The 26,487-nt window shown below is 36.0% G+C and overlaps 2 protein-coding genes and 1 long non-coding RNA gene across 5 annotated transcripts; 2 read left to right on the top strand and 1 right to left on the bottom strand.

The window, feature by feature from the left end:
• Window positions 1-7,996: 7,996 nt before the first annotated feature.
• LOC137010860 (adenosine receptor A1) lies at window positions 7,997-17,262 on the top strand. The gene is made up of 3 exons (XM_067373258.1): window positions 7,997-8,563; window positions 8,719-9,497; window positions 15,105-17,262. Exons 2-3 carry the CDS (start codon window positions 9,109-9,111, stop codon window positions 15,718-15,720), a joined length of 1,005 nt encoding a protein of 334 aa, XP_067229359.1. The 5' UTR covers window positions 7,997-8,563; window positions 8,719-9,108; the 3' UTR covers window positions 15,721-17,262.
• LOC137010862 (uncharacterized) lies at window positions 9,355-17,435 on the bottom strand. The gene is made up of 3 exons (XR_010893415.1): window positions 17,344-17,435; window positions 10,548-10,617; window positions 9,355-9,474 (listed from the first exon to the last, which is right to left on the bottom strand). It is a non-coding gene; the product is annotated as an uncharacterized lncRNA (long non-coding RNA).
• Window positions 17,436-19,588: 2,153 nt separating this feature from the next.
• Window positions 19,589-24,696, top strand: sys1 (SYS1 golgi trafficking protein). 3 transcript variants are annotated; one of them, XM_067373392.1, is made up of 5 exons: window positions 19,589-19,792; window positions 19,965-20,035; window positions 20,163-20,404; window positions 22,655-22,722; window positions 22,813-24,696. In XM_067373392.1, exons 3-5 carry the CDS (start codon window positions 20,243-20,245, stop codon window positions 23,051-23,053), a joined length of 471 nt encoding a protein of 156 aa, XP_067229493.1. In that variant the 5' UTR covers window positions 19,589-19,792; window positions 19,965-20,035; window positions 20,163-20,242; the 3' UTR covers window positions 23,054-24,696. The 3 variants fall into 3 exon arrangements, with proteins under 3 accessions (XP_067229493.1, XP_067229491.1, XP_067229490.1); XM_067373390.1 differs by lacking the exon at window positions 19,965-20,035 and having other exon boundaries at window positions 19,589-19,737; XM_067373389.1 differs by lacking the exon at window positions 19,965-20,035.
• Window positions 24,697-26,487: the final 1,791 nt, after the last annotated feature.

The following is a 26,487-nucleotide window of genomic DNA, read 5'->3' as shown; positions in this document are numbered from 1 at the left end:
GTCCATGTAGAGTGCTCTTTTTCATAATGGAATCTGAGCTCTGAAATTGACAGAAAACATAAAATCATAAAAATACATTTTAAGTATCTTAAATGTGCACAGGAACAAATTTAGTGCAGGATATATTTCTTTCACATCATAACACTTTAAAAATCCTGTAACTTTCTATTTACCTGCAGGTTTAGATGAGATTATCATTGTGTTCTCAGAAATTTTGCTGTATATTAAACTAGACGTTCCCTCTGTCAGGCGCTTCTTTTTAGTCTCTGTAATTGATTTACTGGCATTGGGCCAAGTGGAAGTGAGTGAACAATGCTGATCCTGAGGGAACGTCTGGAGCGTATCTTGCAGAGGAGTACTGGATTTCTGTAAGATACGTCTCCACAGGCCATTTTGTTCTTTCCCTGTACAACATAATATCGGCCTTGGTCCAAACAGCGTGAGCAGAACAAGCAGGATTTATGATGTTCATCTCCCACATTATTACTTTTTCTAACATCGCTTGAGTTCATTCTGCTTATTGAAGTTGAAAAATGTACAATATACCTTCTGGCGCTGCATTGAAAAGCAATATCCAAATCAATTCTCATCAGTGGTTTGAAAATCAGAGGATATGAAACCACACATCTAAACGCCGCATTTAATTTGATTAAATGACAACAGCTGCAAGGGAGAGATGTACGGCACACTCAATATGCGCATGTGTACCTGGGTATCGATTGTTCAGACAGTAATGTTCATTGAATCATCAAAAACAAACCTGAGAAAGCTCTATAAAACTCTTTCACATAGGTTTTGGGGAACTTGTCTCTAACCAATAGCATTTCCTCTTGTCACCACAGAAAGCAGTTGTGTTGTATTTACACATTTTGATAGCTAAATTTGAGTAACTGATATGTATATAGTGCTACAAAAATTATATTCAAAATATCTAACATCTGTAAAACACAACTAGATTTTTACAGAAAATGTGAGTGTTGTTTGCCCACAAAAATCTTGCCATGATTATAATCAGTAATATGGAATTCTGAGTTGTTGCTAGGGTGTTATGGGTACTTGCTCAAATCTTGCCACCACATTGCTAGTGTTGAGAATGGTTGCTGGGGAATTGTGGGTAGTTGTTGGGGAGTTGCTGTGTGGTTGCTAGGGTGTTGCTATGTGGTTGCTTGCTTGCTCAAATCTCACAGCCAAGGTCATAGTGTTGTGAAAGGCTGCTAGGAATTCTGGGTAGTTGCTAGGGTGTTGCTATGTGGTTGGTTGCATGCTTGCTCAAATCTCGCAGTCACGGTCATAGTGCTGTGAATGGTTGCTGGGTGTTATGGGTAGTTGCTTGCTTGCTCAAATCTCGCAGCAACGGTCATAGCGTTGTGAATGGTTGCTAGAAATTCTGGGTAGTTGCTAGGGTGTTGCTTGCTCAAATATTGCAGCCATGGTCAGTGCCTCAACTGTGCTATTTTGAGACACCCAAGAAATATTAACAAAAATGTGCTTTTAACATACTATCTCTGTATTTAAAAAATGTATTTAGTTACCACTTGTAGTACACTTGAAAATAATGTACTACAAGTGTTACATTTATTTAAATACAGAGATAGTATGTTAAAAGCACATTTCAGTTCATATTTCATGGTATCTCAAAATAGCACAGTTGAGTACAATTAGATGTTCTTAAGATTAGCTTAAAGGCAGTGTAGGTAAAAAAAATTTTAACAACTTTCTTCCAAATTTGTTTAAACTTTCTATATATTTCAATGCATAATTAAAATGTAAGTACTCTGATAAAAAGAGTATAAAAATCGATTGACTCTAGACCGTTTAATCTGTATTAAACACAGCTCATTATTTCCATTCGGGACGAAACATAGGATTGGCTTAGGCGGCTGTCACTCTCTCGCAACCATGGCAACCACCCTTTTGCCACACATGACCTGCCCACTTGCGCGCGCACGTTTGATTTGGGGAATTCAAGAGGAATAACGTACCAAACAATGGCAGAGAAACATCAAGCAGAATTCTCTGTACCGGCCTATGCAGTTACTGAAGGCAAACCGGGCAAAAAAAGGAAGACGGTAACAATACAAGAAAAGGCAAGGAACAAAAACATTTTGGATAAACAAAGAAATAAAACAAGAGTTAATATCGGCGTGGCTTTCCAGCGATGGCGAGAACTGAGGGAACTCAAGGGGCTGAAAAGTGACTCGTTGATGGCCTTATTTCTGCTGGACAGGTAAATCTTTCTTTTTGTATTTTAATCGTACATATTTTTTTGTTTATTTTTTCATGAAGCATGTGTCATTAGCACACGTAGCTGCGTAATATAGCTAACATAACATTACTTAGCGAGCCGTAGTAGAGACGATAAATAATCTATAGCCTAGCTCAAGATGATGGCTATAGTGTTGAATTGTGCATAATTTTGCTTTAGATAACTAAACACATGTTTAACAGATAGTAGGCCTAACGTTACTCCGCATCTAGGAACTTTTCTTAGAACTATATTTACCCTCTGTCTAACTCTTTTACCATGTTCACCTGTAAGTTTACCTGCACGTTTTTTCCGCCTTTGTTTTGTTTTTATATTCTCTACCTATGTTTCCTGATGTCTTTATCTTGTATCTGTGTGTGTCGTACACACTTTGTTGTATGTGTGTGTTATTATTTTGTGTCTGCAATGCAGTTGTGAGTTGATATTTGAGTGTATGTTACTCTGTTTATCTGTAGAACAACGTATATGTTATGAATCTTACACGAAATTCATCTTCATCACAGTGTAAATGATGGTAATGGAAAAACGTGTATCATGCAACCTGTTTTTAGCTTTGCCTTCTACATAACTAGCTCGTTAGCGATTCAAAAAAATATATATTTTAAACTTTACCAATATCAATATGCTAGCTTGATTAGTGAGTACTAAAATACATCTTGTTTGTTTATCTTCATAATTATAAAGTTATTTTTATTACATGTGATTCTGACATGATGTCATGCACTGTGCTCCTTCCTCTCCGCTCGTCTCAGGTAAATAATGCGTCTTCCAGCTCAGTGGTCGGAGTCGCGCGTTCATGTGTTTTGGGGGCGTGGCTTTGGAAGGAGCCCAGAAGGGAGGGGGTGGAGTGAATAGAAATAATGAGCTGTCTTTAAAACAGTCGTGAGAGGTCTACAGACACTCGATTTTTATACTTTCTTTTTCAGAGTACTTACATTTTAATTATGTATTGATATATAAATAAAGTTTAAACACATTTTAAAAAAAATTTTTTCATACAGTTCTTACCTACCCTACCTTTAAGAAGTACTAAAGAAGAATTTTTAGTATATTAAGTAAAAAATTAGTGTGTGAAAATAGAGCACTTTAATTACATTATAGAAGTGTATTTTTTTTCCTTCTGGGTTTGCTTGTTTGCTCTAATCTCACAGCCACAATGCCACAGTCAGTTGCTAAGGAACTCTGGGTAGTTGCTAAGGTGTTTTTTTGTGTTACTTGCTCAAATCTCATCACCATGATGCTAGAGTTGTGACCGGTTGCTCTGGAATTCTGGGTAGTTGCTTATTTTAACACTGAAGTCTCTGTGATATTCCAATGTTTCTATGGCTGGGTCCCTTCAGTGTAAGCTCATGTCATGCACTTTACATCAGTACAATAGTTTGTATTTAATTGCTGACATTATTAGAGCACTTATCCATCATCATCATCATCGTCATCATCATCATCATCAATGAAGATGGCGTAAACAGATTCATTATTGCTCTGTGCATCATGTTGGTCATGCATGGCACATTTACTGCTTACCGCTCAAGACAATAGTCCTATGGGGCATCCGAAGCCCCTTGTGCTTGATATGCTGATCTCTCTTCAATTAGATGACAGCATATGTCACCATAACAACTCAGGGCTTTATTGTTCTCTTGCCACTCATCTCAGGAAAACTGCACAGACGGTTATGCTTGGTGAGAAGTCCCTACCAGAAGGTTTGCATAATGTTTTTCAGCTTGCATTTGCAATACTACTTACATGTTTTACCTACTGTAAATTGTTCATCACATGCAAACAAAGGTCAAAACTAGAAGCAGCTATTAGGTTTGACCGCTTAGAAAAGTAATAGCACAACCACACTTCAACACAAATGTTGCAGAACAAGTCACTAATCCTGAGTATGAGCAATAGAGTGCATTAGCTCTGGCCCCCTTTTTCAGAGGTGCTAGTTCTGAAAAAAAAAATTCATTTATTTTTCCAATAGGAAAATTGGAAATTTTGAAAATTGGACAAAAAGACAAAAGGTACAAGAACTTGTACTTAGGCTAATGGTTTTAGAACTACAATCCCACGAAGCACTGGAAACAGCATAATCAAATTTAAAACGGAGAAATATAAAACTACTCATTTAATTATATGTATAAAACAATATTTGCAATCGCTGGAGCAGCGCACGCTGAAGCTGTCAATCAAACAGCACGAGTTTCAGTGACTGACACGCAAAACTCCCATTTTATTCAACGACTCTTAGTTATATTGTGTTTGCACTGTTAGTGAAGATGAAAGCATTTGTAAGTGTATAACGTTACAGAAACTGAGCTGCAATGACGAGATCACTGCTTTCATGCGCTCAACATATGTGATCGGCTTCACAATGTTCATCTCTGCAACCTTTCATGCCACAATCGAAATATAACGCCATAGATTTAATTGCAATGCAACACTTTTCACGATTATTTAACCTTGAGAGCTGTAATAGTAAAAATGTGCTAAGTGTTTGAGAGACTTAGCTATTTCAAATGGAAAGATGTTAGCCAAGTCTCACAGCAGACACAAACCAGAGGGCTAAATCAGGGTAGGAACAATGCATTTTATTTATAAATTATGACAATTTTGGAAGTAAAAAGCATACTAACATTATAAGTGCACCCCAGGAAACATTATAAAACAATAAAACACAGTTCATGACCCCTTTAATTATCCAAGTTGATTTGACAAAATAAAAAATGTTATAAGAAATCATGAAAATAATTTTTACAGTGCATGCATTAACAACGTTGTAGCTTAGAGTTATTCTGTCTTTAAAGGTTTTTAAGTCAATCAATCAAAAATAAATTTCCCTATGGAGAAAATGAATAGAGTTTTTACTTCCGGAACATGACTGTTGTACTCTACAGTGATGCTTGACTTAGAAAATATCATTAATAATAGTAAATCTAAAGTACTGCATTTTTTTTTGGAATGACATTTAGTTGTCTGCAACATCTTAATGGAATGAAACTAATCAAAGAGATTGGCTTATTAAGACATCCTTTCAGAAAAGCACAAGAACAGCATTTACTCTAAACATCACTGTGCTAGACAGTCTTAAAATTCTCGAACATCCAAAGAGAACATTTAAGAAGTTCTTGGCAAGGTGGTGTGACATTTAATTTCATTATGACACAGCTGTCTGGAATACTTGATTTTGATTGGTTAGTTGCAACATTCTAAATCAGTGTGTTCCTTGAGTTGATGAAAATTAAAGCATAAAAATGTAAAATTAACCCTCTACAGCACAGCGTTGCCCTCAGGCAACGGAAGGTTTTCTTAAGCCCTTTGTTTAGTAAATTTTTCTTTAAATGATTACAACCAATTGGAAAGGTCAAGAAAGTCCATTAAGGTGTGGGAGCAGTGTTAATTTTGTTGACAAATAATTTGTCAATTTTTGTCAACGACATTTTTTCACAGAAGAAAACCAGACGATTACTAGGGCTGTGACGGTAGGCATGACCATGTTTTGTATGTGCGTTCATCATTAGTGCAGCATGATTTACACTGTTCAAATTCTCAAAGAAAAGAAAAATAACAAATGAGATCTCTTTAATTTCTTAAATTAAATGGAGAAAATGGAGACTCTAATTTAAGTCTCATGTTTCAGATATTTTCTCTTGAGGAAAAAAAAAACCCCAGTAATCTCAAGGCCTGTACACACCGGGACGAATATCGCATGTGTTTATCGTCAGCGTTTTTCGAGACGTTTTTTGTGTTCACACCCAAGCGATGCTGTAAGGGAGTGCAAATTCACTCCCTGACAGCATGTGGCGCTTGTGCTTAACGGTAGTGCAAATAAACAGTATATTAAACAGATAATAAAGTTAAAGAAGATATATATATATATATATATATATATATATATATATATATATATATATATATATATATATATATATATATATATATTTTATAGTCAGAAACGGTAGTGCAAATAAGTCACAATAACAGTACTGCAAGTGAACGGTAGTGCAAATAAACATATTTATGAAACAGACATTCTTAACTATATTTCTTGAATGTAAAAGAAAAAAAAAAAAGTTTGTAGGGGTCTTCCTCGTCTACTTACTCTCTCTTCGTCGTCTTGTGTGCTCGGAAAGACCGTTTTGTGCTTGAGCGCCACCAAGTCGTGTTTTACTGTAACTTCAGCAGCTCCAGGCACGTGACCAACAGTGCCAATCTCATTGGTCGGCCAGTATTTAACGTGGCGCGTCAAACCAAAAACAAAAAAAAAACAACCCGAGCCATTTTTTTTAAATTACGCCTCGCGTTTTTCGCGTCGGTGTGCACACTCACATCCCGGTGTGTACAGGCCTTCACTTGTGTCTCCTCTAAAGTTTCAGAAAAAATCTGTATCACAAACTGTGCTCAGATCTGCCATGGTCTCAATATGAACTCAAACACTGGTAGCACTTTATTTTACAGTCCCGTTCCTTATGTACATAGCATGTACTTATTATAGCAATTACAACAACTGGGTTATAACTAGCTACTAACTAAAATATCACAAACTGTGCTCAGATCTGCCATGATCTTGATCTGAACTCAAACACTGGTAGCACTTTATTTTACAGTCCGACTCCTGTTCCTTATGTACATAGTATGTACTTATTATAGCAATTACAACAACTGGGTTATAACTAGGTACTAAACCTGAACCTACCCCTAAACCTAACCTTAACCCATGTAGTTACCTTATATTACAGTACTATATTGAGTAAGTACACTGTAAGTACACATACTGTAAAATAAAGTGTAACCCAAACATTTCTCAACAAATTCTCAGACAAAGAAATAATCTGAGCTATGCTTATCCACATTCATTATATTTTTATTCTCCAAAGAACATTTTGTAGAAACATCAGACAAAGTTGATATTGCAATGAAGCATAAGTGAAAACTCCGAGCTCTGAAAGTACGATAAGATCTTCCCTCTGTGTTATGACTGAAAAAGGAAATCTTAATTCTGCATGAGAGGACTAAAATAGTCATGATAATGCTGAGGAGCCCAGGGAACAAGATGAAACGATCATGGAAGGCAAGTGCTTCTCTCAATAATGAGACAAATCCATTACTACACTAAAATGAACATTACTGAAAAATTAATTTGATGAAGATGATGTCCGATTTCCTGGGTAGAAACATTTGAATATCGAATTATGTCTCTCTCCATGCAGTGAGAGAGACACAAAAGGATAGAAGGCAGGAAACAGAGGATTCTGGGTCATGCATGCGCCTGATTCAAAATTAAATAAAATTGGTCCCTTTCAGTTCAAGAGTGTAAATTTGAATTGAATTAGCCACAACCCACAGGATGTTGAAAAGGAATTTGAACTGGAATTTAAGGAACAGAAATGAGAAGATATTCAACAAAATGGGTGACAAAAAAACAGATGACTTTCTACATGCAGGTGCTTCTACATGCAATTTTCTATTCATCAAAGAATCCTAAAAATGATGTATCATGATTTCCACAAAAATATGAAGCAACACAACTTTTTTCAACATTGATAATGATCAGAAATGTGTGAGCAGCAAATCAGCATATTAGAATGATTTCTGAAGGATCATGTGACACTTAACGCTGCATTCACACGGGTCGTCAGCATCAACGCTTGATCGAGGGCGTGTCTGAAGCTTGTGTTGACGCGACCGTTATAGTGATAACAGCTAATCACATTACTTTCTGGAGTTGCACGAACACAAATGGCTAGCGACTGCTCTAGGGTATTTGCATAGGGCGATCTGATTGGATGATGCCTGCGTTGGCACTTGAAAAGTTGAGAAATCTTCAACTTCTGCCACATGCAACGCGAGTGAAGCGACGCAACAGAACCCACAATTCAGTTTGGCAATGCATGATGTCACCCACTCAAAGTAAATGAGAAGCGTTAACGCCAGCGCCCTGTGTGAATGCAGTGAGACACTGGACTAATGATGTTAAAATTCAGCTTTGATCAAAGCATTACCAAACGAGTATGAGCTGAAGAATGTGTCTACATCCATCCATCATAAACATATTCCACACATAAAACATATTACTTAATAACTTGTTAAATATGGATTGTTTTTACACAAACGCATCACTTCGCTTCTGAAAGCCTTTATTAACCACCCTGGAGCTCTGTGGAATATGTTTATGATGGATGGAGACACTTTCTTCAGCTCATAATCGTTTGGTAATGCTCACTGCCATTATAAAGCTTGGATGCATCAGGATATTTATTAATATTTCTCTGACTGTGTTCATCAGAAATAAGAACCTCTAGGATGCGGGTGAGTAAAGCTTGGGGTAATTTTCATTTGAAAGTGAACTAATCCTTTAAATTCTACTTATTTTAAATTCAAATTTCAATTCCATATTCTGTTTGCAAACTCAGATTCAAATGGCTTTCTAAATTCAATTCTAAATGGCACAACTGGTGTTTCAGGTTTCAAAAGTGTGAGAAAAGAGAGAAAGTGAGAGAGAAAGGGTGAGTGATGCAAGCAGTGGGCAAGGAAATAGTACTGCAGAGAATGAACCACTCCTCCCTTCCCAGCCAGCAGAGCCTCCGCAACAGAAGGAGAAGCAGGAGTTTGTGAAGATGCAGAGGACAAGGCACACGGCAGCTCAAAGTAACTATAGATGATGGATCTGCTTATAAAGTAACTCAGAGTGCTTTTCATGGCAGGCCAGTTCAGATACTACCAGTAAGAAAGACTTTATTACGAGACAGCCATAAAGACTAAAAAACAAAACAGTGGAGTAGACTGAGAAATAGAATAAAATGAGATCACATACCAGCATTTGAGGACATCATGAGACTCTTGTAGAAGACCCAATGGAACAGGAATTACTTCTAGGGATGGCAAAGATGTCAACGGTCACAGTAACTGAGAGCTGGGAGAAAGCGGACCTGGTGTACATCTCCATTGAGACCACTATCGCCCTGGCGTCGGTGCTTGGGAATGTGCTCGTGGTCTTGGTGGTGGGCATGAACCAGGCTCTTAGAGACCCGACCTTCTGCTTTATTGTCTCTCTGGCACTGGCCGATATTGCGGTCGGCGTTCTAGTCATTCCGCTTGCGGTGGTCATCAGCCTGGGTCTCAAAACACAATTTTACACCTGCCTCTTCATTTCCTGCCTTCTCGTCATCATCACCCAAAGCTCCATACTGTCCCTGCTGGCCATCGCCATCGACCGCTTCCTACGCGTCAAAATCCCAACCAGGTGAGTCTGTAACACTTATTGAATAAAGCTTAAATATTTAAATTCAATAACAATTAATTAAAGCAAAACATGTCATATGACCATTAACTGACATCAAACCATTGAAAATATTACCTTAAAATATCATGCTGTACATTTGTAAATCCCTCTTCTAAATAAACCATATCAGGACGAGGCACAAGCATATTTACTATGTTTTACAAATGTCTATTTATTAGTGCAGAAACTGCTATTTAATAGGAAAGAAAAATCATAAATTTTATGTTAGTTAACTGACTTTAGATTCTAGGATGTGCAAGTCAAAAAACTACTGATTGTGATGCATAAAAAATACTGAAGCGTTTCGCCAACTTAGTCACAATAATATCCCTGTTAAAACTGCATGACACAAAGCAATCATTTAACAAAATCATCATGTACAGCCTTGAGTAGATTATTGCTGTCATGCAACAGCATTTTGATTAAAAAAAAAACCAATGTTCAATAAACAGTTTAATTTAATAATAATTATAAAAATTTAATTTAATAATAATAAGTTTCTCATCTAATTAGGTGTCAGAGTCAGAACTTATTTTTAAACAATTTTATAAATGTTCATTTTGCCACATAGAGATTAAACTTTACCTTTAATGCATCAGTTGTGTTTGATCATGTTCCTTGGCCAGACAGCAATATATCTGTTGCTTTCTTTAATGCAAATCAATGGGCTGGTGTAATGCAAGGCTTTTAACTAAATTAAACCACTGCTGTCTGTCAAAGGGAATGATCTTCACTGGTTTGATAGTATTTTGGCAGCATACCTAACCACTTATTTGCTTGATGTTTGATGGCATGTGACTTAAATGCTTATGTAACACATTTGTGGGGAACGGTGAATTTAATATATTAAAATGTATTAAAATACATAATTTATATCTAAAGAATAAAGTTTATTTTCATTTACAAAATGTAATTGTACTGCCTAAGGCAAGAACAACTCATCCCAGTCTATTTGTGCTGCATAATAATAATATTAATAATTCAAATTATTTCTAAATAATTTTTACCTACCTTTTTCGTCTTGAGGATGATAAAACGTCGAAAAAAATCCCCCAGACTCCTCCACACCCAAGCCATATACCTAGAAAGAAAAATAGAGATCAGTGAGCAACTAACCTCCCTTTCATAAAGTCAAGCTGCTCTTGTGCTTGACGTGCAGACTTGAAATCGATCAAAAAATCTTCATCTTTGTCAATATCAACAAATTCTTTAAAATAAGGCTCAGTGTTCATGATCAACACAACAACGCACTTTTCACACGCACAATTCTTACCGTAGAATGTAAGTAATGCAATGAGAACAAACAACATTTCATGCTCCACGTTAAATTGTTCACTTATAATCCTTTTTTAGGTGTTTATAAATTGATCTGGTGCGCCGGACAAATTATTTGGTCGTGTTTTCAGCGTCTTTCATTTCAGTTACGCGCGTGCACGTCGCCATTTTCCAGCTAATTAACAACGTATTTGGTAGCTAACTATTTCCATGATCATATTTTTGCAGCACTACGCATTTTAAAGAGTATTTTCTGCTGTAACTTACGGATGGCGCTGAGTCCAGCAGAATCGTGATTCCCCTCAAACCAGGCCAGAGTAAAAAGAGCGGGAATCCGCCACAGTTTAAAAAGACAAGACGCATGACGCGATTGGCCGACAAAAAAAAAAAAAAAACAGCCGTTAATATTTTAAGTTTAATAAATTGAAATGTATATACTGTATATTTATTTTATTAATTATTTTATTCGTTTTAGAGCTTTTTATGTGGTACCATATGAAATATAATTATATGTATTGTTTTTATTTCTTTAAACACAAACTGCCCACCCAGGAGAACCCCTTTATTGTGCCAATCTGTTCAGAGGTTTTTTTTGTTAAATTACACATTATGTGTTAAAATCCCACACAACATGTGTGAGAATGCTGTCAACACAACCACAACCTGGCCTATTTGTTAAAAATGATCTAATGAGTAATATTAGGGGTCCGTGTACGTTTTGATAGTTTGTTTTCCAATTTGAAATGAAATACGCAGAAACGAGAAAACGGTCGTTTCCCGTTTTTTCGTTTGTTAAAAAAAACGGAAAAACGAGATTTTGACTGGATTTTCGTTTTTTTCGGGTCACGGATAGAAAACGGAAACACGACGTCAAAACTCGTTTTCCACATGTGGGCGGTCATTACACGCCCCTTTCAGCCGATTGGTCAATCAAATCTGAGCCAGTGACGTCATCTTCAGTTCGTTCAACAAAATAATAGTCCTCTGCCGCTATATCAGTATGTCATAAATCGGCTTTCTTCTGTGCAACCTAACGCGTATTTCACAGAAATATGTTTGCACAGATAAAAAAAAGTTTTAAAAAACCTACAGTAAATTTAATTAAGTCTGTTTTTAAGCTGTTTTTAAAATGTAAATGCCTCTACATCTGTTACTAAGCGCATGACATCCTTTGGGCTACTACCACCGATCAATAGGCTATACATAATGACAGACTATTATCTATTATAGATCAGTGGCTACTGCACTCATTTTTTTTCTTATTTTAATGTTTTGTTTACATTTTATACATTTAAATTCAATAATTTAGCAGACGCATTCCTTGCAGTAGACTATACAGTCATATTAGAAAATAGGCTATCCACTAGGTGGCAACACCTAATAACGGTATCACCATCGGGGGGCTTTTTAGTTTTCCTTAGCTTATAAATGGCCATACAGATTTTATCTCTTAAATTAAACACTTTTATGAACACAGTGAACATTACTATTATATGTCACAGTTTACTTGCTATCCTCACTTTTTCTGTCTTTCCTTCGCTTTTGAATGAATTAGCTATAAATGGCCCTGAACATTTTACTTTCAATTTCGATTTAACGGCTATTGGCGATTCTGCGTCAATTGCTTCAGTGGACAACAGCAAAACAAAAACTCTCGTATATTAAACATAGAAGTTTTATTATCTTTGTAATTATTTTATTTTGTAAATATTCGTGGCTTAAACAGCGGGAAAATTTACTGTATGCAGTTCTGTGGATGTTTTGAAAAGTTTAAACTAAACGAAAATTATTGTTGCCTTGTCAATATAATTTCTGTTTTTTCCCCCTGACTTTCAACTGATGCGATCATCGTTTCATTAACCGATAAAATTATATTAAATTAGAATTAAACGAAATTTGATAAATGTCTGTGAATCATTAAAAAATTCCAGGGGTTTAGTTTTAGCCTACATAAACAAATAGCAGAATAAACAACAGAACATGAGGATTCATTATCATCACGCACCTGCAGCGCTTCTGTGAACGGAGAACAAAGGATTCAAAAAGGAATAGGCTAAATAGCCTATGTCTATGCGCGAAATTTATTTCACTTAAGTAATTAATATTACCAAAATGAAAGGGGAAAAAATGCGACAATATGAGTGTCGGTTTATTTTTGAGAAGTTCACAGAAAGGAAACCAATACGGCAGAAAATTTCTTTGTTTATTTTACGAGCAATGTTTTGTTTGTGAGTGTACAAAAATAATAGGCCTATTTAACCTTTCACAGATTCGAATGGTGTTACATATATTTGACCATAAATGTCTAAGTTGTTTCCGCTTTTATAAGAAAATTCAAGTGAACGCGTCGGCGCCTCACGCACACACAACATCAGTTTTAGGAACTTGACGCCACAGCCTGTTAACTGTCAAAATATGTACATTCAACCAAATATATAAAACGTTATAGGCCTACTGCTCATTTTAAGTAGTCTGTGTAGGCTACAATAAAAGCGTTTAAATAATAAATATAGTTTAGCCTCCAAATCGTGAATATTGAAACATTTGGATTTGTGTCAAATTAGAGAGGTAGTTATAACGCCGGTTTCTGTTTCAGTTCAGCTTTAAATTAATTCGTTTTGGCTTAACATTTATATATTATTTTTGTCATAACTAAAAAGGCTATGTAGCTGTAATTTTGATCTTTAATGTTTGATCTTTACATATTCCCTAAATCTTTTAACCAAAGGGTTATTAACATTTCAGCAGGCAATTAGGCTATATAAAATAAATAAATAGAGATGAGCGATTGTTCGTTTTTCAAAATTGCTATTTATTTATTGTGATTTATTCTATTTATTCAAAATAGAATAAAATAAAACCTGTAGGTTTTTTTTTTTTTTTTTTTTTTTAATATCTGCTTTTCATCCGCTCCTCTGTGTGGGTAGTTTCACTATTAAACTACAAACAGCATTACAACAGTCTGTGTGCTGATTAACATTTCTGAAATAAATATTTCTGTGAAATACGCGTTAGGTTGCACAGAAGAAAGCCGATTTATGACATACTGATATAGCGGCAGAGGACTGTTATTTTGTTGAACGAACTGAAGATGACGTCACTGGCTCAGATTTGATTGACCAATCGGCTGAAAGGGGCGTGTAATGACCGCCCACATGTGGAAAACGAGTTTTGAAGTCGTGTTTCCATTTTCTATCCGTGACCCGAAAAAACGAAAATCGAGTCAAAATCTCGTTTTTCCGTTTTTTTTAACAAACGAAAAAACGGGAAACGACCATTTTCTCGTTTCTGCGTATTTCATTTCAAATTGGAAAACAAACTATCAAAACGTACACGGACCATTAGGCCTACTCAGTAAGTCCCTTCAAGACTTGGCGGTCATCTTTGAAATGCCTGTCGGGCATGCAAGTGCATCTGTTTGAATGGGGAAAAATCTAATTCTCCAAAGCTGTTTGCCAAGCTTTCGATTAAATTTCATAGTTTAACAAAGGGTTATGACACTTGCACGTTTTGTCTATCAAGATAATCTTTACAAGTTAACACAACATTTATACATTTTGAAGCCTAAGTCATCAAATATAAAAAGCTAACAGTAGGCTATAAACAGACTAGCACACCATAACATCACCACCACCAAGCTTCCTCAAAATTTATTTAAAAAACAACTTTATTTTAAAACATACTTGCTCATTATGATCTGCACTATGAATAGGCTACTTATCCACTTTTTCATGAGAAATGCTGTCCAAATGTCCTGTTTGTCATGATGACGTCTAAAGTCCCCGCCAAAGGAAGAAGTCCCTTTTAGCAACTTGTTAGCAGCCGCCGTTTTTGAGACACAATAAAGGTTTAAAAAAAAATCACAAGCGGGTAGTAGCCTAACTGGTGTGTTTTATGTCATAGATCAAAACATGAAAATATTTGGAGGCTTTGTTAACCACAGACCTTATTTCAGGTGATTTAGCAAATACCCATTCAAAAAAAGTCTCTGAGGTACTCTATAGGAAGCGCGCATCTGATTGTTTCTATAGGAAACGGAGCTTCTTAAGGCCACTGCAGTGACGCAACGACTTTACCAATCGGTGATTGGCTCTTATTTAGATGGCAGGACTTATTCCGCCATATTGCGTGTTGCACTTCAAAATATTATGAGTGACATGTCTTGTACTATTCAGTAATCTTTGATATTACTAAAGATGTGTGCATTATATAGATCAACACTTGCATCACCACTTGCTGTTATGATTGGTTTCAAAAAGTAATTTATGTCATTGCATTTGTATTTTTTGACAGGTACAACATCATTGTTACGCAAAGGCGGGCATGGGTAGCTGTGGGTTTGTGCTGGCTCATCTCATTTCTGACTGGCTTAGTGCCTATGGCCGGCTGGCACCGCAGTCCACCCGCAAATGTCAGTACGACATCCATCCAATGCCAGTTCACCAACGTCATGCGCATGGATTATATGGTCTACTTCAACTTCTTCGTTTGGGTGGTGGTGCCCCTGACCATCATGATTGGACTGTACGCCGAGATCTTCCGCGTGATCTGCCGCCAACTCAATCGTCGAGCCGAAGCTACTTGCGACTCGAGCAAGTACTACCGCAAAGAGCTGAAACTGGCAAAGTCGTTAGCACTAGTTCTGTTTCTTTTTGCGCTCTGCTGGCTGCCGCTTCATATAATGAACAGTATTGTGTTTTTTTGCCCGACATGCACAGTGCCCAAGAGTGCTTTTTATGTGGGCATCTTTATGTCACACGTTAACTCCGCACTCAACCCGCTGGTATATGCGTTCCGCATCCAGCGCTTCCGTGATACACTGATTCATATCATCCAGCGATTTGTGCTCTGTAAAAGTCCAAGCCAGCACGGTCCTGGACCAATTACGGAGAAAACCCAAGTTCAATAGCAACTAAGACTAAGGGGGAATTCCCTAAGAATAGTAGTGTACGTTTGGGGTGGTTTTAGCATTTGATTGACTAAAGCAGGGGACTCCAAACCCAGTCCTGGAGGGCCACTGTCCTGCAGAGTTTAGCTCCAACCCCAATTAAACACACCTGAACCAGCTAATCAAGGTCTAATTAGGCATAGAAACTTCCAGGCAGGTTTGTTGAGGCAAGTTGGAGCTAAACTCTTCAGGACAGTGGCCCTCCGATTTTGGAGACCCTTGGACTAAAGGAACTATGCAAATCACATAACAGCATAAACACACCCAAAATTGTGCAATGCAATTTTCATTATGCATTACATTGTAGAGAATGCTGCAGGCTACTGCAATCGGACATTACTGCAGTTCATGCACCTGAATCAGCTCTTTAAAATGCAGAAAGAGCACTTGTCTACACTGTTTGTCTGGAAATGTGCCCAGTTATAATGCTCTTCTCCATCATTTGATGAATTACTGCTGCCGCGGTCACAGGGAAATGTACACAAACATCGCTTTTCAGACATAATTGTGCCAAGCAAATAGCAGTTTTGTAAATATGGTGCATTATATTAAGCCTTATTTGCATAGCAAGGAGGTGTGATGCACTGGACAGAATGACAATGACCTGGGGTCAGTTGCATAAACATAGCCATTATGTTAAGACTGTAGTTGCATCCCAAATGTCACACTTATACACTATGTACTTAACCATGTAGTGTATGAATTTTATAAGGTTATTTTGTCATTCATCATCAGTTCTGATAGCCCCTGCCCCTCCATTATGTAATTAAAGTTGCGGCAGTTGAGTGCAAAAAGTGTTCAACATTCTACACTTTGTTTTTTTCGGTTAATTAAGTGCATTATTTGGGTATTTAAAGTGCACTTTTTGTTTTTGGAATTTTCAGTGTGAACACACTACTCACACTATATATACTAATGGGCATAGAATAGTGCATAAGTACGCAAATTGGGATGCACCTCTAAGTCTTAAAAACTAGTATGACATATTAGCAGTTAGTTAGGGGTAATCAGCCTTACTTTTCAGTATCTACGTTTTTATGTAACTGACTTAAAAATATTATGAGATGACTAACTTGTAAGACTAGTAGTTTATGCATCCGGCCCCTGGTTAAGTTGGATGGCATGTGAGTGAATAAGAAGGTTTTTTTGTGTAAATGTAAAAGTGACAGCTGTACAGTGAATTCACTGCTGTGAGTTAAACTATGGACAAGTACTTCAAAGATCTCTTTCTTTTGAATGTAATAAAAATATTTTGTGGCCTGATGTGGCTAAGGATGAGCACTGGATGGTTTGTTATACATGTCATGTCATTTAAATGCACAGCAAATAACTAAATAGATTAAAATGGGACAATTTAACAAAACAAATTTTCCACCAATGAGCAAAACACACCAAATATTCATTACTGTCCTAATGCTTTTTCCAGCTAATGGTTTGGATTTGGTATCCCATATAGGAAACACTGGATCTTGTTTGATTTTGAGTGAAATTTCTTCAATTAAAAACCACTATCAACAGCATGCAGTGAAGAATTTCTATTTATTGATTAATAGAAAATGTATTTAAATGTATCAAATCGAATACCTTTTCTTTAAATGACAGATGGTGGAGTCTTCAGGAAACCTGTTTGAAAACAATCATTTTTGTGAATGCATAAATTGCACACACAAACCAGCAAACACCCACCTAGCAACTCCCAGAGAACACCCTATCAACCACCTCACAACGTGCTAAAAAACACCCAGAACACCTTATCAACTGCATTGCAATGCCCTGGAAACACAAAGCTTTAAAGTATAGATGTTTTGCTGTTTTGTTTATTTCCAAAGGTGATTTATAACTGAGAATCATCTATTTTTAAATTACCTTTTAAATCAACAATTTATAGGTGGGTCAAATATTTAAACTAATATATATAATATATTATATTATGAATTACATTATATAATATAATGATTTATTATCATAATAATTTCCACACTACAATTGGGGAAAATGTGCTAAAACATTTAATAGTCCTAATTATAGGCTTCACTTTCTTTGTTGATAACATAATTATTTTACTTTATAATTATACAGTTAAATAATTATTTATAATTATTTAACTGTACACTCATTCGGTTACACAGACTTTGTGTATTACAATAAAAAATCCTATAGATTTACCTAACAAACTATCCAGCAAATTTACATAACACATAGCCATACTGAACTATAGAGTAAGATATTGTGCTTTTATGATAATAAAGATAAGAAGAATTTGCATTTAATACATAACTTAAATTATACAGTTAACCAATAATTAACTGTCCCAGACTACCAATAAACTGTATGTTGGTACATATTCAAGATAAATATGAAAATGGGTTATACCTGACAGTTGCATCACATATCAAAATACAGCATGATCACAAACTACCCATTTACTGATTTATACATATGTCGACTAAGATTTATAAATATCAATATATATATATATATATATATATATATATATATATATATATATATATATATATATATATATATATATATATATATATATATATATTGCATCCAGTGTACTAGAAGAGTCAAAGGCTTTAATTTCTCAGGCTCAGGTCTTGTTTCTTATTCAAGCGACAAACCAACTGACGGACCACAGTGTGAATGTCAAATGCCAACTCAAAAGATGAGTGAGACAAGAGGAAGCTCTGATGAAATGTGAGAAGTGTTACATGCATTCTGACCACAAAATATGACAAATAAGTCACAGACAACAACTGTTAACTTTCAATATGCCAGTAAGTGGGGGGGGAAAAAACATAAATCATAATGTCATTGGCATAAACACATCAGGGCCTATATATCTTTCTGAAGTCTTGAAGCGGTAATTATGTTGGCTTGGCAAACATCTACCTATAAACAGCCTAGCAACCACTCAGAACACATTAGAAACCACCAAGCAACTTCGTAGCAACCATCATTCATTTCCCAGTAGCAAATGTTTAAGTGGAAACTACCCGAAACACTTAAACCACAAGCAATCATCAGAAAACAATGCAGGATACAGCCTGCTTAAACTGCTTTCAAATTACACAACAAGGGTTAGGTCAATTTTAACTTTAACTTTATATATGCTTGGTTTCACAGACAATGCTTAAGCTAGTCCCAAACTATAATGCGTATTTAAACTGATATAACTGAAAGCAACTTGCAATGACATATATTGAAAAAGAAGAAATAAATTTATACAGATTTTAAACAACTTGAGGGTGAGTAAACAATGATAGAATTTTCATTTTTGGGTGAACTATCCCTTTAAATGTCCTAATGAACTAAGGCCTAAATAATCCTAGCACCAGTCCATACCATGGTCCATACACTTTACACTTTTAAACGGGTTTAAACTTCCAGATAAGGCTTTCTCAAACCAAAATTCAAACTTTCTTTTTCTAGTTTACAATAATAGCTAATTATGAAGCTGAATTATGACAATTTATAGGTGCGCGAACATATAAAATTATATATATATATATATATATATATATATATATATATATATATATATATATATATATATAAAATTAAATAACTGGGAAAATGTTATTATTATTATGTAAATTATTATGTTAATGTTAATGTAATATATATATTATGTTATTACACACACACACACATATATATATATATATATATATATATATATGTTATTACATTAACATTAACATAATAATTTACATAATAATAATATCATTTTCCCAGTTATTTCAGCGGGATAATCTGTTTTGAGGTGATCGGTGAAGGTTGATGATGTGTCGAATCTGCGCCGCGGGACACACAGATGATGATGACGTCAAGCTCTGAACATCGGCTCAAAGTTTCGCATCCGGTTGAACTTAATATTATTAGCCACATAAAGCGTTCCCTATCCTTTATTTTAAACTGTCAGGCACTGGACCGACCTCAAGATCTCATTACGGATGTGTCTTATTAAGGGTTCGTGTTTTCATGACATTATAATACTCACAGACGGACGTCAACAAAGTCGCAGGTTAGCGCTGTTTTAGCTAGCGAATGCTAATAAACAGCCTGTTCGTCTGTATATTTTACATATACATGTTTGTTTATTGCTATGAAACGACATTAAGTTGGTATTATGTTAATTATGTTTATATATAACTTTAAAAATATTGACGATAACACATTATTATTCTTGACTATAGGCTGTTTGAATGCTAACTAGTGCGTATGTTGCCTAATAATGCTGACCAGCGGAAGTTATCACATTATCTGGGTTGGTTTACTTAGCTTATCTACGCTTTCGTGGTTTCTAACAAAAAATACCATGTTTTTGGAGATCTCCAATGGTATTCTCAGAAGTAGGTCTGACAAACTAACTGTTATTCTTTTGGTATTGACAGGTTGAAACTCAAATCTTGGGGCTCCTGTTAACCCATCCAGCTGGTGTGGGACGTGTGTTGTCCCCCTCTTCTCCTGCGAGATGGGCAGTCATTTCCGCAGCTACATCTGGGATCCGATCCTCATAATATCTCAGATTGTTCTCATGCAGTGCATCTACTACAGCTTCTTGGGTCTGTGGTTGGCTGGTGTTGATGGTTTGGTCCATACCAGTAGATCACTTGACCAGATATTCAGTTATGAGGTAAGTACCTGTCCAAATAGAGCTGGATGAAAGACTTACAATCATTATTTTGCAGACAATGGCAAAAAAATGTCTCTCTCATCCTTTTCAATCCAATTCACATTTATTTGTATGGCGCTTTTCACAATACATATCGTTTGGCGCCATCTCTTCACGGGTGTTGGTCATCTTCATAACATGCTGGATCCAAACTGAAGCTGATGTACTCTCTAGTCACCTTGGGATGGGCATCCTGAGATAAAACAGAAAAGCAAATAATTATTGTAGCTGCTGTTTGTAACAGTCATGTGCAATTGATCGGATATGAGATGCATTATGTGAATGCTTGGCTAAAGAGATGCGTCTTTAATCTAGATTTAAACTGGGTGAGCCTGAGCCCCGAACATTATCAGGAAGGCTATTCCAAAGTTTAGGAGCCAAATGTGAAAACGCTCTCCCTCCTTTAGTGGACTTAGATATCCTAGGTACAACCAGAAGTCCAGAGTTTTGATCTTAAGGAGCGTGATGGATTGTAGGGTGATAGAAGATCAGTTAAAGGGTTAGTTCACCCAAAAATGAAAATTCTGTCATTAATTACTTTCCCTCATGTCATTCCACACCTGTATGACCTTAGTTCATCTTCTGAACACAAATTAAGATATTTTTGATAAAATCCAATGGCTCAGTGAGGCCTCCATTGACAGCAAGATAATTAACACTTTCAGATGCCCAGAAAGCTACTAAAGACATATTTAAAACAGTTCATGTGACTACAGCGGTTCAACCCTAATGTTATGAAGTGTTGAGAATACTTTCTGTGCATAAAAAAAAAAACGACTTTTCAGCTAAATCTAATGATGCGTGTTTTCAAAACCCTGTTTCGAAGCTTTACAAATCTTTTGTTTCGAAACAGTGGTTTGGAGCGGGTATCAAACTGCCAAAGTCATGTGAAATATTGAAATTTCTAAACACTTATGATGTAACGAAGCCTTGTTTACTGAAATCATGTGACTTTGGCGGCCTGAACCACTGATTCGAAACAAAAGATTCATAAAGCTTCAATGCAGTGTTTTCACTGAGCCATCAGATTTCACCAAAAATATCTTTAATTTGTGTTCCGAAGATGAATGAAGGACTTATTAAGGTCTTATGATGTGAGGGTGAGTAATAAATGACATAATTTTCATTTTTGGGTGAACTAACCCTTTAAATACAAAGGAGCTAAGCCATTTAGAGCCTTATAGGTCAGTAGCATTTATTTATAATCGATACGTAACTTAATATTAAGATTAATTCAAACATACAATAAATGAGACCACTAAAAATGTATTGGATATATAATATAGTGCATATACTTAGCAAAATGCTCCTCTATTGACTAACTAGATATGGAAATTGAATGTTTTTCTGAAGTAAATATAACGTTATTGATGTCCTTCCATGGTTAAAACAGTGATTGAGTGATTACATGATACATTTTAGTAAGTTGTACTGTTTCATTCGTCATACCTTATGTTGAACACAATTTCATGCTATAATTAGTAGTAAAAAGGAAGAGATGATCGGTTCATGATTAGCAATACAGCGATCTGTCACGCCACCTCAAAGAGTGTCAACTGTATTTATTGTTTGCATTTTGAGATAAAATTGACAGGATCTGAAAGCTAAGACTTTTTTTCTTATCAAAAGTAAGAAAGCTTATTGTGATTTCTGGATGGAAGGTGTTTTGTCCATGTATCAACAGAAAACAGCATAGACTGAAAGATCGATTTTGGGATTTAAAGGATTAGTTCACTTCAGAATTAAAATTTCCTGATAATTCACTCACCCTCATGTCATCCAAGATGTTCATGTCTTTCTTTCTTCAGTCGAAAAGAAATGAAGGTTTTTGAGGAAAACATTCCAGGATTTTTCTCCATATAGTGGACTTCACTGGGGTTCAACGGGTTGAAGGCCCAAATGTCAGTTTCAGTGCAGCTTCAAAGAGCTCTACATGATCCCAGACGAGGAGTAAGAGTCTTATCTAGAGAAACGATGTGTCATTTTCCAAAAAATCCTGGAACGTTTTCCTCAAAAACCTTCATTTCTTTTTGACTGAAGAAAGAAAGACATAAACATCATGGATGACATGGGGTGAGTAAATTATCAGGAAAATTTCATTCTGAAGTGAACTAATCCTTTAAAATCAATACTGGTTCATCAAAATGAAGTTCAATTAAAACCGATATTGTCAACCCAGCCCTACAAATAACTAGTTTACTTTCTTTCAAGGTTCTTGGCTTTTCAACAACACAAGGCCGCTTGTCTATGATGGCATTCATTCTGAATTCTCTCACATGGTAAGTTTATATTAATGTCTCTTATTCCAAACAGTTATCTCTGTTTTATCTGCCGTCTTAAGTCATTCCTGGCTCTGTTTCTCTTCTCAGTGCTCTTGGCCTGTGGTTTTTCATCCGACGGGGAAAGCAGTGCCTGGACTTCACCGTAACAGTGCATTTCTTTCACATGATCGGGTGCTGGATCTATAACGCCCACATCCCAGCCGCCCTGTCATGGTGGTTGGTCAACGTGGCCTGCATGGCCCTCATGGCAGTCATTGGCGAATACTTGTGCATGCGGACAGAGCTCAGAGCAATTCCTGTCAACACGGCACCCAAATCCAACCTATGAGCACTGTTTAGAGACAGATGTGCCACAGCTGGAGTGAATCAGGTCGGTGTATCGGCAGGGCTGGTGTGTTGACTAATGCCGCTGTGGTTTTCCAGGAGGAAGAGCAGAAATGACTTGGTTTTCTGGTGATGTATTGGTCACGTCACTGTATTTAATCCGGATGACATTGAGATGTGCTGCATATGTCAGATGGGTTTTCAAGCTGCATCATGTGAGGATAATGACGTCCTGGGACTTCCCGCAAGCATTCGCATCATTTCAAAGGGACTATTGTAATTAGTATATTTAGTAATTATTTAGGATCAACAGTTTTCATCATTCACCGATGGCTACTGAAAATATGAAAGTGATGTGTGTTCTAACAGTGCATAAATTATCATGTCTTATGTCTAAGTCTTTATCTAAAATAAAATGCAATGTAATTCTGAATACTTGGATGAAGGTTCCTAATCCTTTGGAAAGAAATAAGTGGTTTTCGTGTTTTATCAAGTCACCATTTTACAGTTACCAATGGCTGAGTTATGTGCAAGTTTATTAAACAAGTTTATTAACATGAAATCAAAATGGACCCATTTACTTTCTTGATAGATGTTCCTTTTGGTACTGAGCATGTTGTTCCAATGGACAAAGTTAAATGTGGATGCCTGCTTTTTTTTCATTTACAGTTTTTCTCAGTCGCTTTGGTACATTTCTCGAATCAAACTCACAATTTGCAAAACAGTAAGTGCATTTCTCAAAACAATTTGTACAAATAGCAAAACACCATGGATAACCTGCAAAAGCCACTCTCTTACTCAAAATCCTTAGTTCATCGCTCAAAAGTAAATATCTGTGTCAATGAACATGTCAGTGCCATCAGAATGACAAGTCCTTGTGTCATTGTGTACGGATAAGACAGTCAAATTGTTTAGTCAAGTTCTCAAAATAACGTTTACTCTGGAGGGACGTTCTGATGGAAACTATGGCTAAAGTTTTGATGACAATTATTGTCAATTATAAGTTACATCTTAGTGTATGTGTGAGTGTAATTGCAAGAGAATAGAAAAGATTCAAATTTACTCTCTTACTGTTTGTACTGTATTTTATTGACAGAACATGTCATTGAGTCATGTCGTTATTGAGTCATGTCATGTCGTCAAGATTCACCTGGGAGCAATTTACCAATTCAGGACAGATTTAGAAAAAAGTCTAATGGAAATATAGAAAGTATAGAAATATGCTTGACATATTATGATAACTTGTTCAACCATTTTGCATGTAAAGACTTATGCTATGAGCTTGTGCCTAAATGTTGTGGGGGGTGAGACTATTCAACAGAGACCCAATATAATACATTTTGATCAACATGACATAAGCAACTGATAATGTAGGAAACAACAGAGAATTGTACATAATCATTTGCATGGATGTACCAAAGCATTTGCAACTTGTTCAAAGAAATGAGAAACTGCTTTTTTGATGTGTACAAGTGACACAATGATGTGAGAATTGAACAGGTAGTTTTCAGAATTTCAATTCTGATCTGAGAAATGTACCAAAGCGACTGAGAAAAACTGTAATATCCTATTTCACTTGGAAATGTCACATTAAAGGATGTTCACTTTCAAATGAAAATTTCCTGATAATTTACTCAGCCCCATGTCATCCAAGATGTTCATGTCTTTCTTCAGTCGAAAAGAAATGAAGGATTTTGATGAAAACATTCCAGGATTTTTCTCCATATAGTGGACTTCACTGGAGCCCAAACGGTTGAAGGTCAAAATTACAGTTTCAGTGCAGCTTCAAAGAGCTCTACATGATCCCAGACGAGGATTAAGGGTCTTATCTCGAGAAACCATCGCACATTTTCTAAAAAAAAAAAAAAATTTTTTATACATCTTAACCATAAATGCTCATCTTGAACTAGCTCTCTTCTTCTTTTCTATTAGAATTCCAGCAGTGTAGACACTGCTAAGTGTATTACTGCCCTCCACAGGTTAAAGTTTGAACTAAATTTTCATATACAACATGGTAGTGCAAGTATACAGTATAACAATTAGTTCAGACTTTAACCTGTGGAGGGCAGTAATACACAGTGTATATAATTTTAAATTTTTTTTAGAAAATGAGCGATGGTTTCTCTACGTAAGACCCCTTATTTCTCGTCTGGGAATATGTAGAACGCTTTGAAGCTGCACTGAAACTGACATTTTGATCTTAGTCCGTTTGGAGGCCATTGAAGTCCACTATAAGGAGAAAAATCCAGGAATGTTTTCCTCAAAAACCTTCATTTCTTTTTGACTGAAGAGAGAAGGACATGAACATCTTGGATGACATTGGGGGTGAGTAAATTATCAGGAAATTTTAATTTGAAAGTGGACTAATCCTTTAAGGAAGTTAAACGGGTCTCGGATGCTGTTTAATGTTTACTTTAATATATTTTGTACTCTATTTCAACCCACATGTCTGTCTGCTACAATCAGTATCTCTTTCAAAATTTGTTTGCGATGAGTAATGGCATCATACATGCTTTTGTAAAGGCAAATCAGATCAACCAGATATTTTAAATATACTGTTGCAACATCCTGTTTCTCAAGCACTTCCAGCTACAGGTTTATTACTGACTACTACAATAGAAAGGCTAAATATGAACTGTCATGCTTCAGGCTCAAAATAGATAAGATAGTAGAATTGAAAAAAAGGTGTTGCAACCTGTTAGACATTGTACTGTGTAATAGGCATTTTGTCAGAGGTTTTGCTTTTGGTGGAACTTTACAGATTTGAATGAATGAACAACATAAAACATTAAAGTTGAACTGCTTAAAGCTGCACAAGCAAACATCTCATGGCAGCTGCATGTTGCGAAATACTCGTTGCTTTAAGATGTTATAGTTTTCTCAATTGTTTTGTCAGAATAAAACTATATTCTGCAGTGTCCCTTATCTGTTAATGCTTATAGTATTGGTATAAATATATTATTATAGAGCACAACCGTGAATCTCATGAAGCCTGGCAAGAAAATGTCCAGTCATATTTCACCCTGAAGAAATGTTTGCCTTTTAGGGACAAAATCATGATTGTAAACAATTAATAATGAATAGTTGTATTTTTATCAAGTAACATTAAAGGGTTAGTTCACCCAAAAATATAAATTCTGTCATTAATTACTCACCCTCATGTCGTTTCACACCCGTAAGATCTTCGTTAATCTTTAGAACACAAATTAAGATATTTTAGTTGAAATCCGATTTCTCCGTGAGGTCTGCATAGGGAGCAATGACACTTCCTCTGTCAAGATCCATTAAAAACATATTTAAATCAGTTCACGTGAGTACAGTGGTTCAACCTTAATATTATAAAGCGACGAGAATATTTTTGGAGCGCCAAAAAAAAACAAAATACGACTTATGTAGTGATGGCCGATTTCAAAACACTGCTTCGGGAAGCATCGGAGC

The sequence above is a fragment of the Chanodichthys erythropterus genome, chromosome 21 (genome assembly GCF_024489055.1).
Source record: "Chanodichthys erythropterus isolate Z2021 chromosome 21, ASM2448905v1, whole genome shotgun sequence".
Lineage (NCBI taxonomy): Eukaryota > Metazoa > Chordata > Actinopteri > Cypriniformes > Xenocyprididae > Chanodichthys > Chanodichthys erythropterus.
The sequence above is the reverse complement of the archived record's forward strand: the minus strand, read 5'-3'. Positions and strand labels throughout refer to the sequence as shown.

What these genes read in the sequence shown, in the direction of transcription:
- sys1 (XM_067373390.1), top strand. Translation starts at nt 20,243, where the DNA reads ATGGGCAGTCATTTCCGCAGCTACATCTGGGATCCGATCCTCATAATA. An exon ending in ACCAGATATTCAGTTATGAG is followed by an intron (nt 20,405 to 22,654) that starts GTAAGTACCTGT and finishes CTTTCTTTCAAG; the next exon opens with GTTCTTGGCTTTTCAACAAC. An exon ending in ATTCTGAATTCTCTCACATG is followed by an intron (nt 22,723 to 22,812) that starts GTAAGTTTATAT and finishes TTCTCTTCTCAG; the next exon opens with TGCTCTTGGCCTGTGGTTTT.
- LOC137010860 (XM_067373258.1), top strand. Translation starts at nt 9,109, where the DNA reads ATGGAACAGGAATTACTTCTAGGGATGGCAAAGATGTCAACGGTCACA. An exon ending in CGCGTCAAAATCCCAACCAG is followed by an intron (nt 9,498 to 15,104) that starts GTGAGTCTGTAA and finishes ATTTTTTGACAG; the next exon opens with GTACAACATCATTGTTACGC.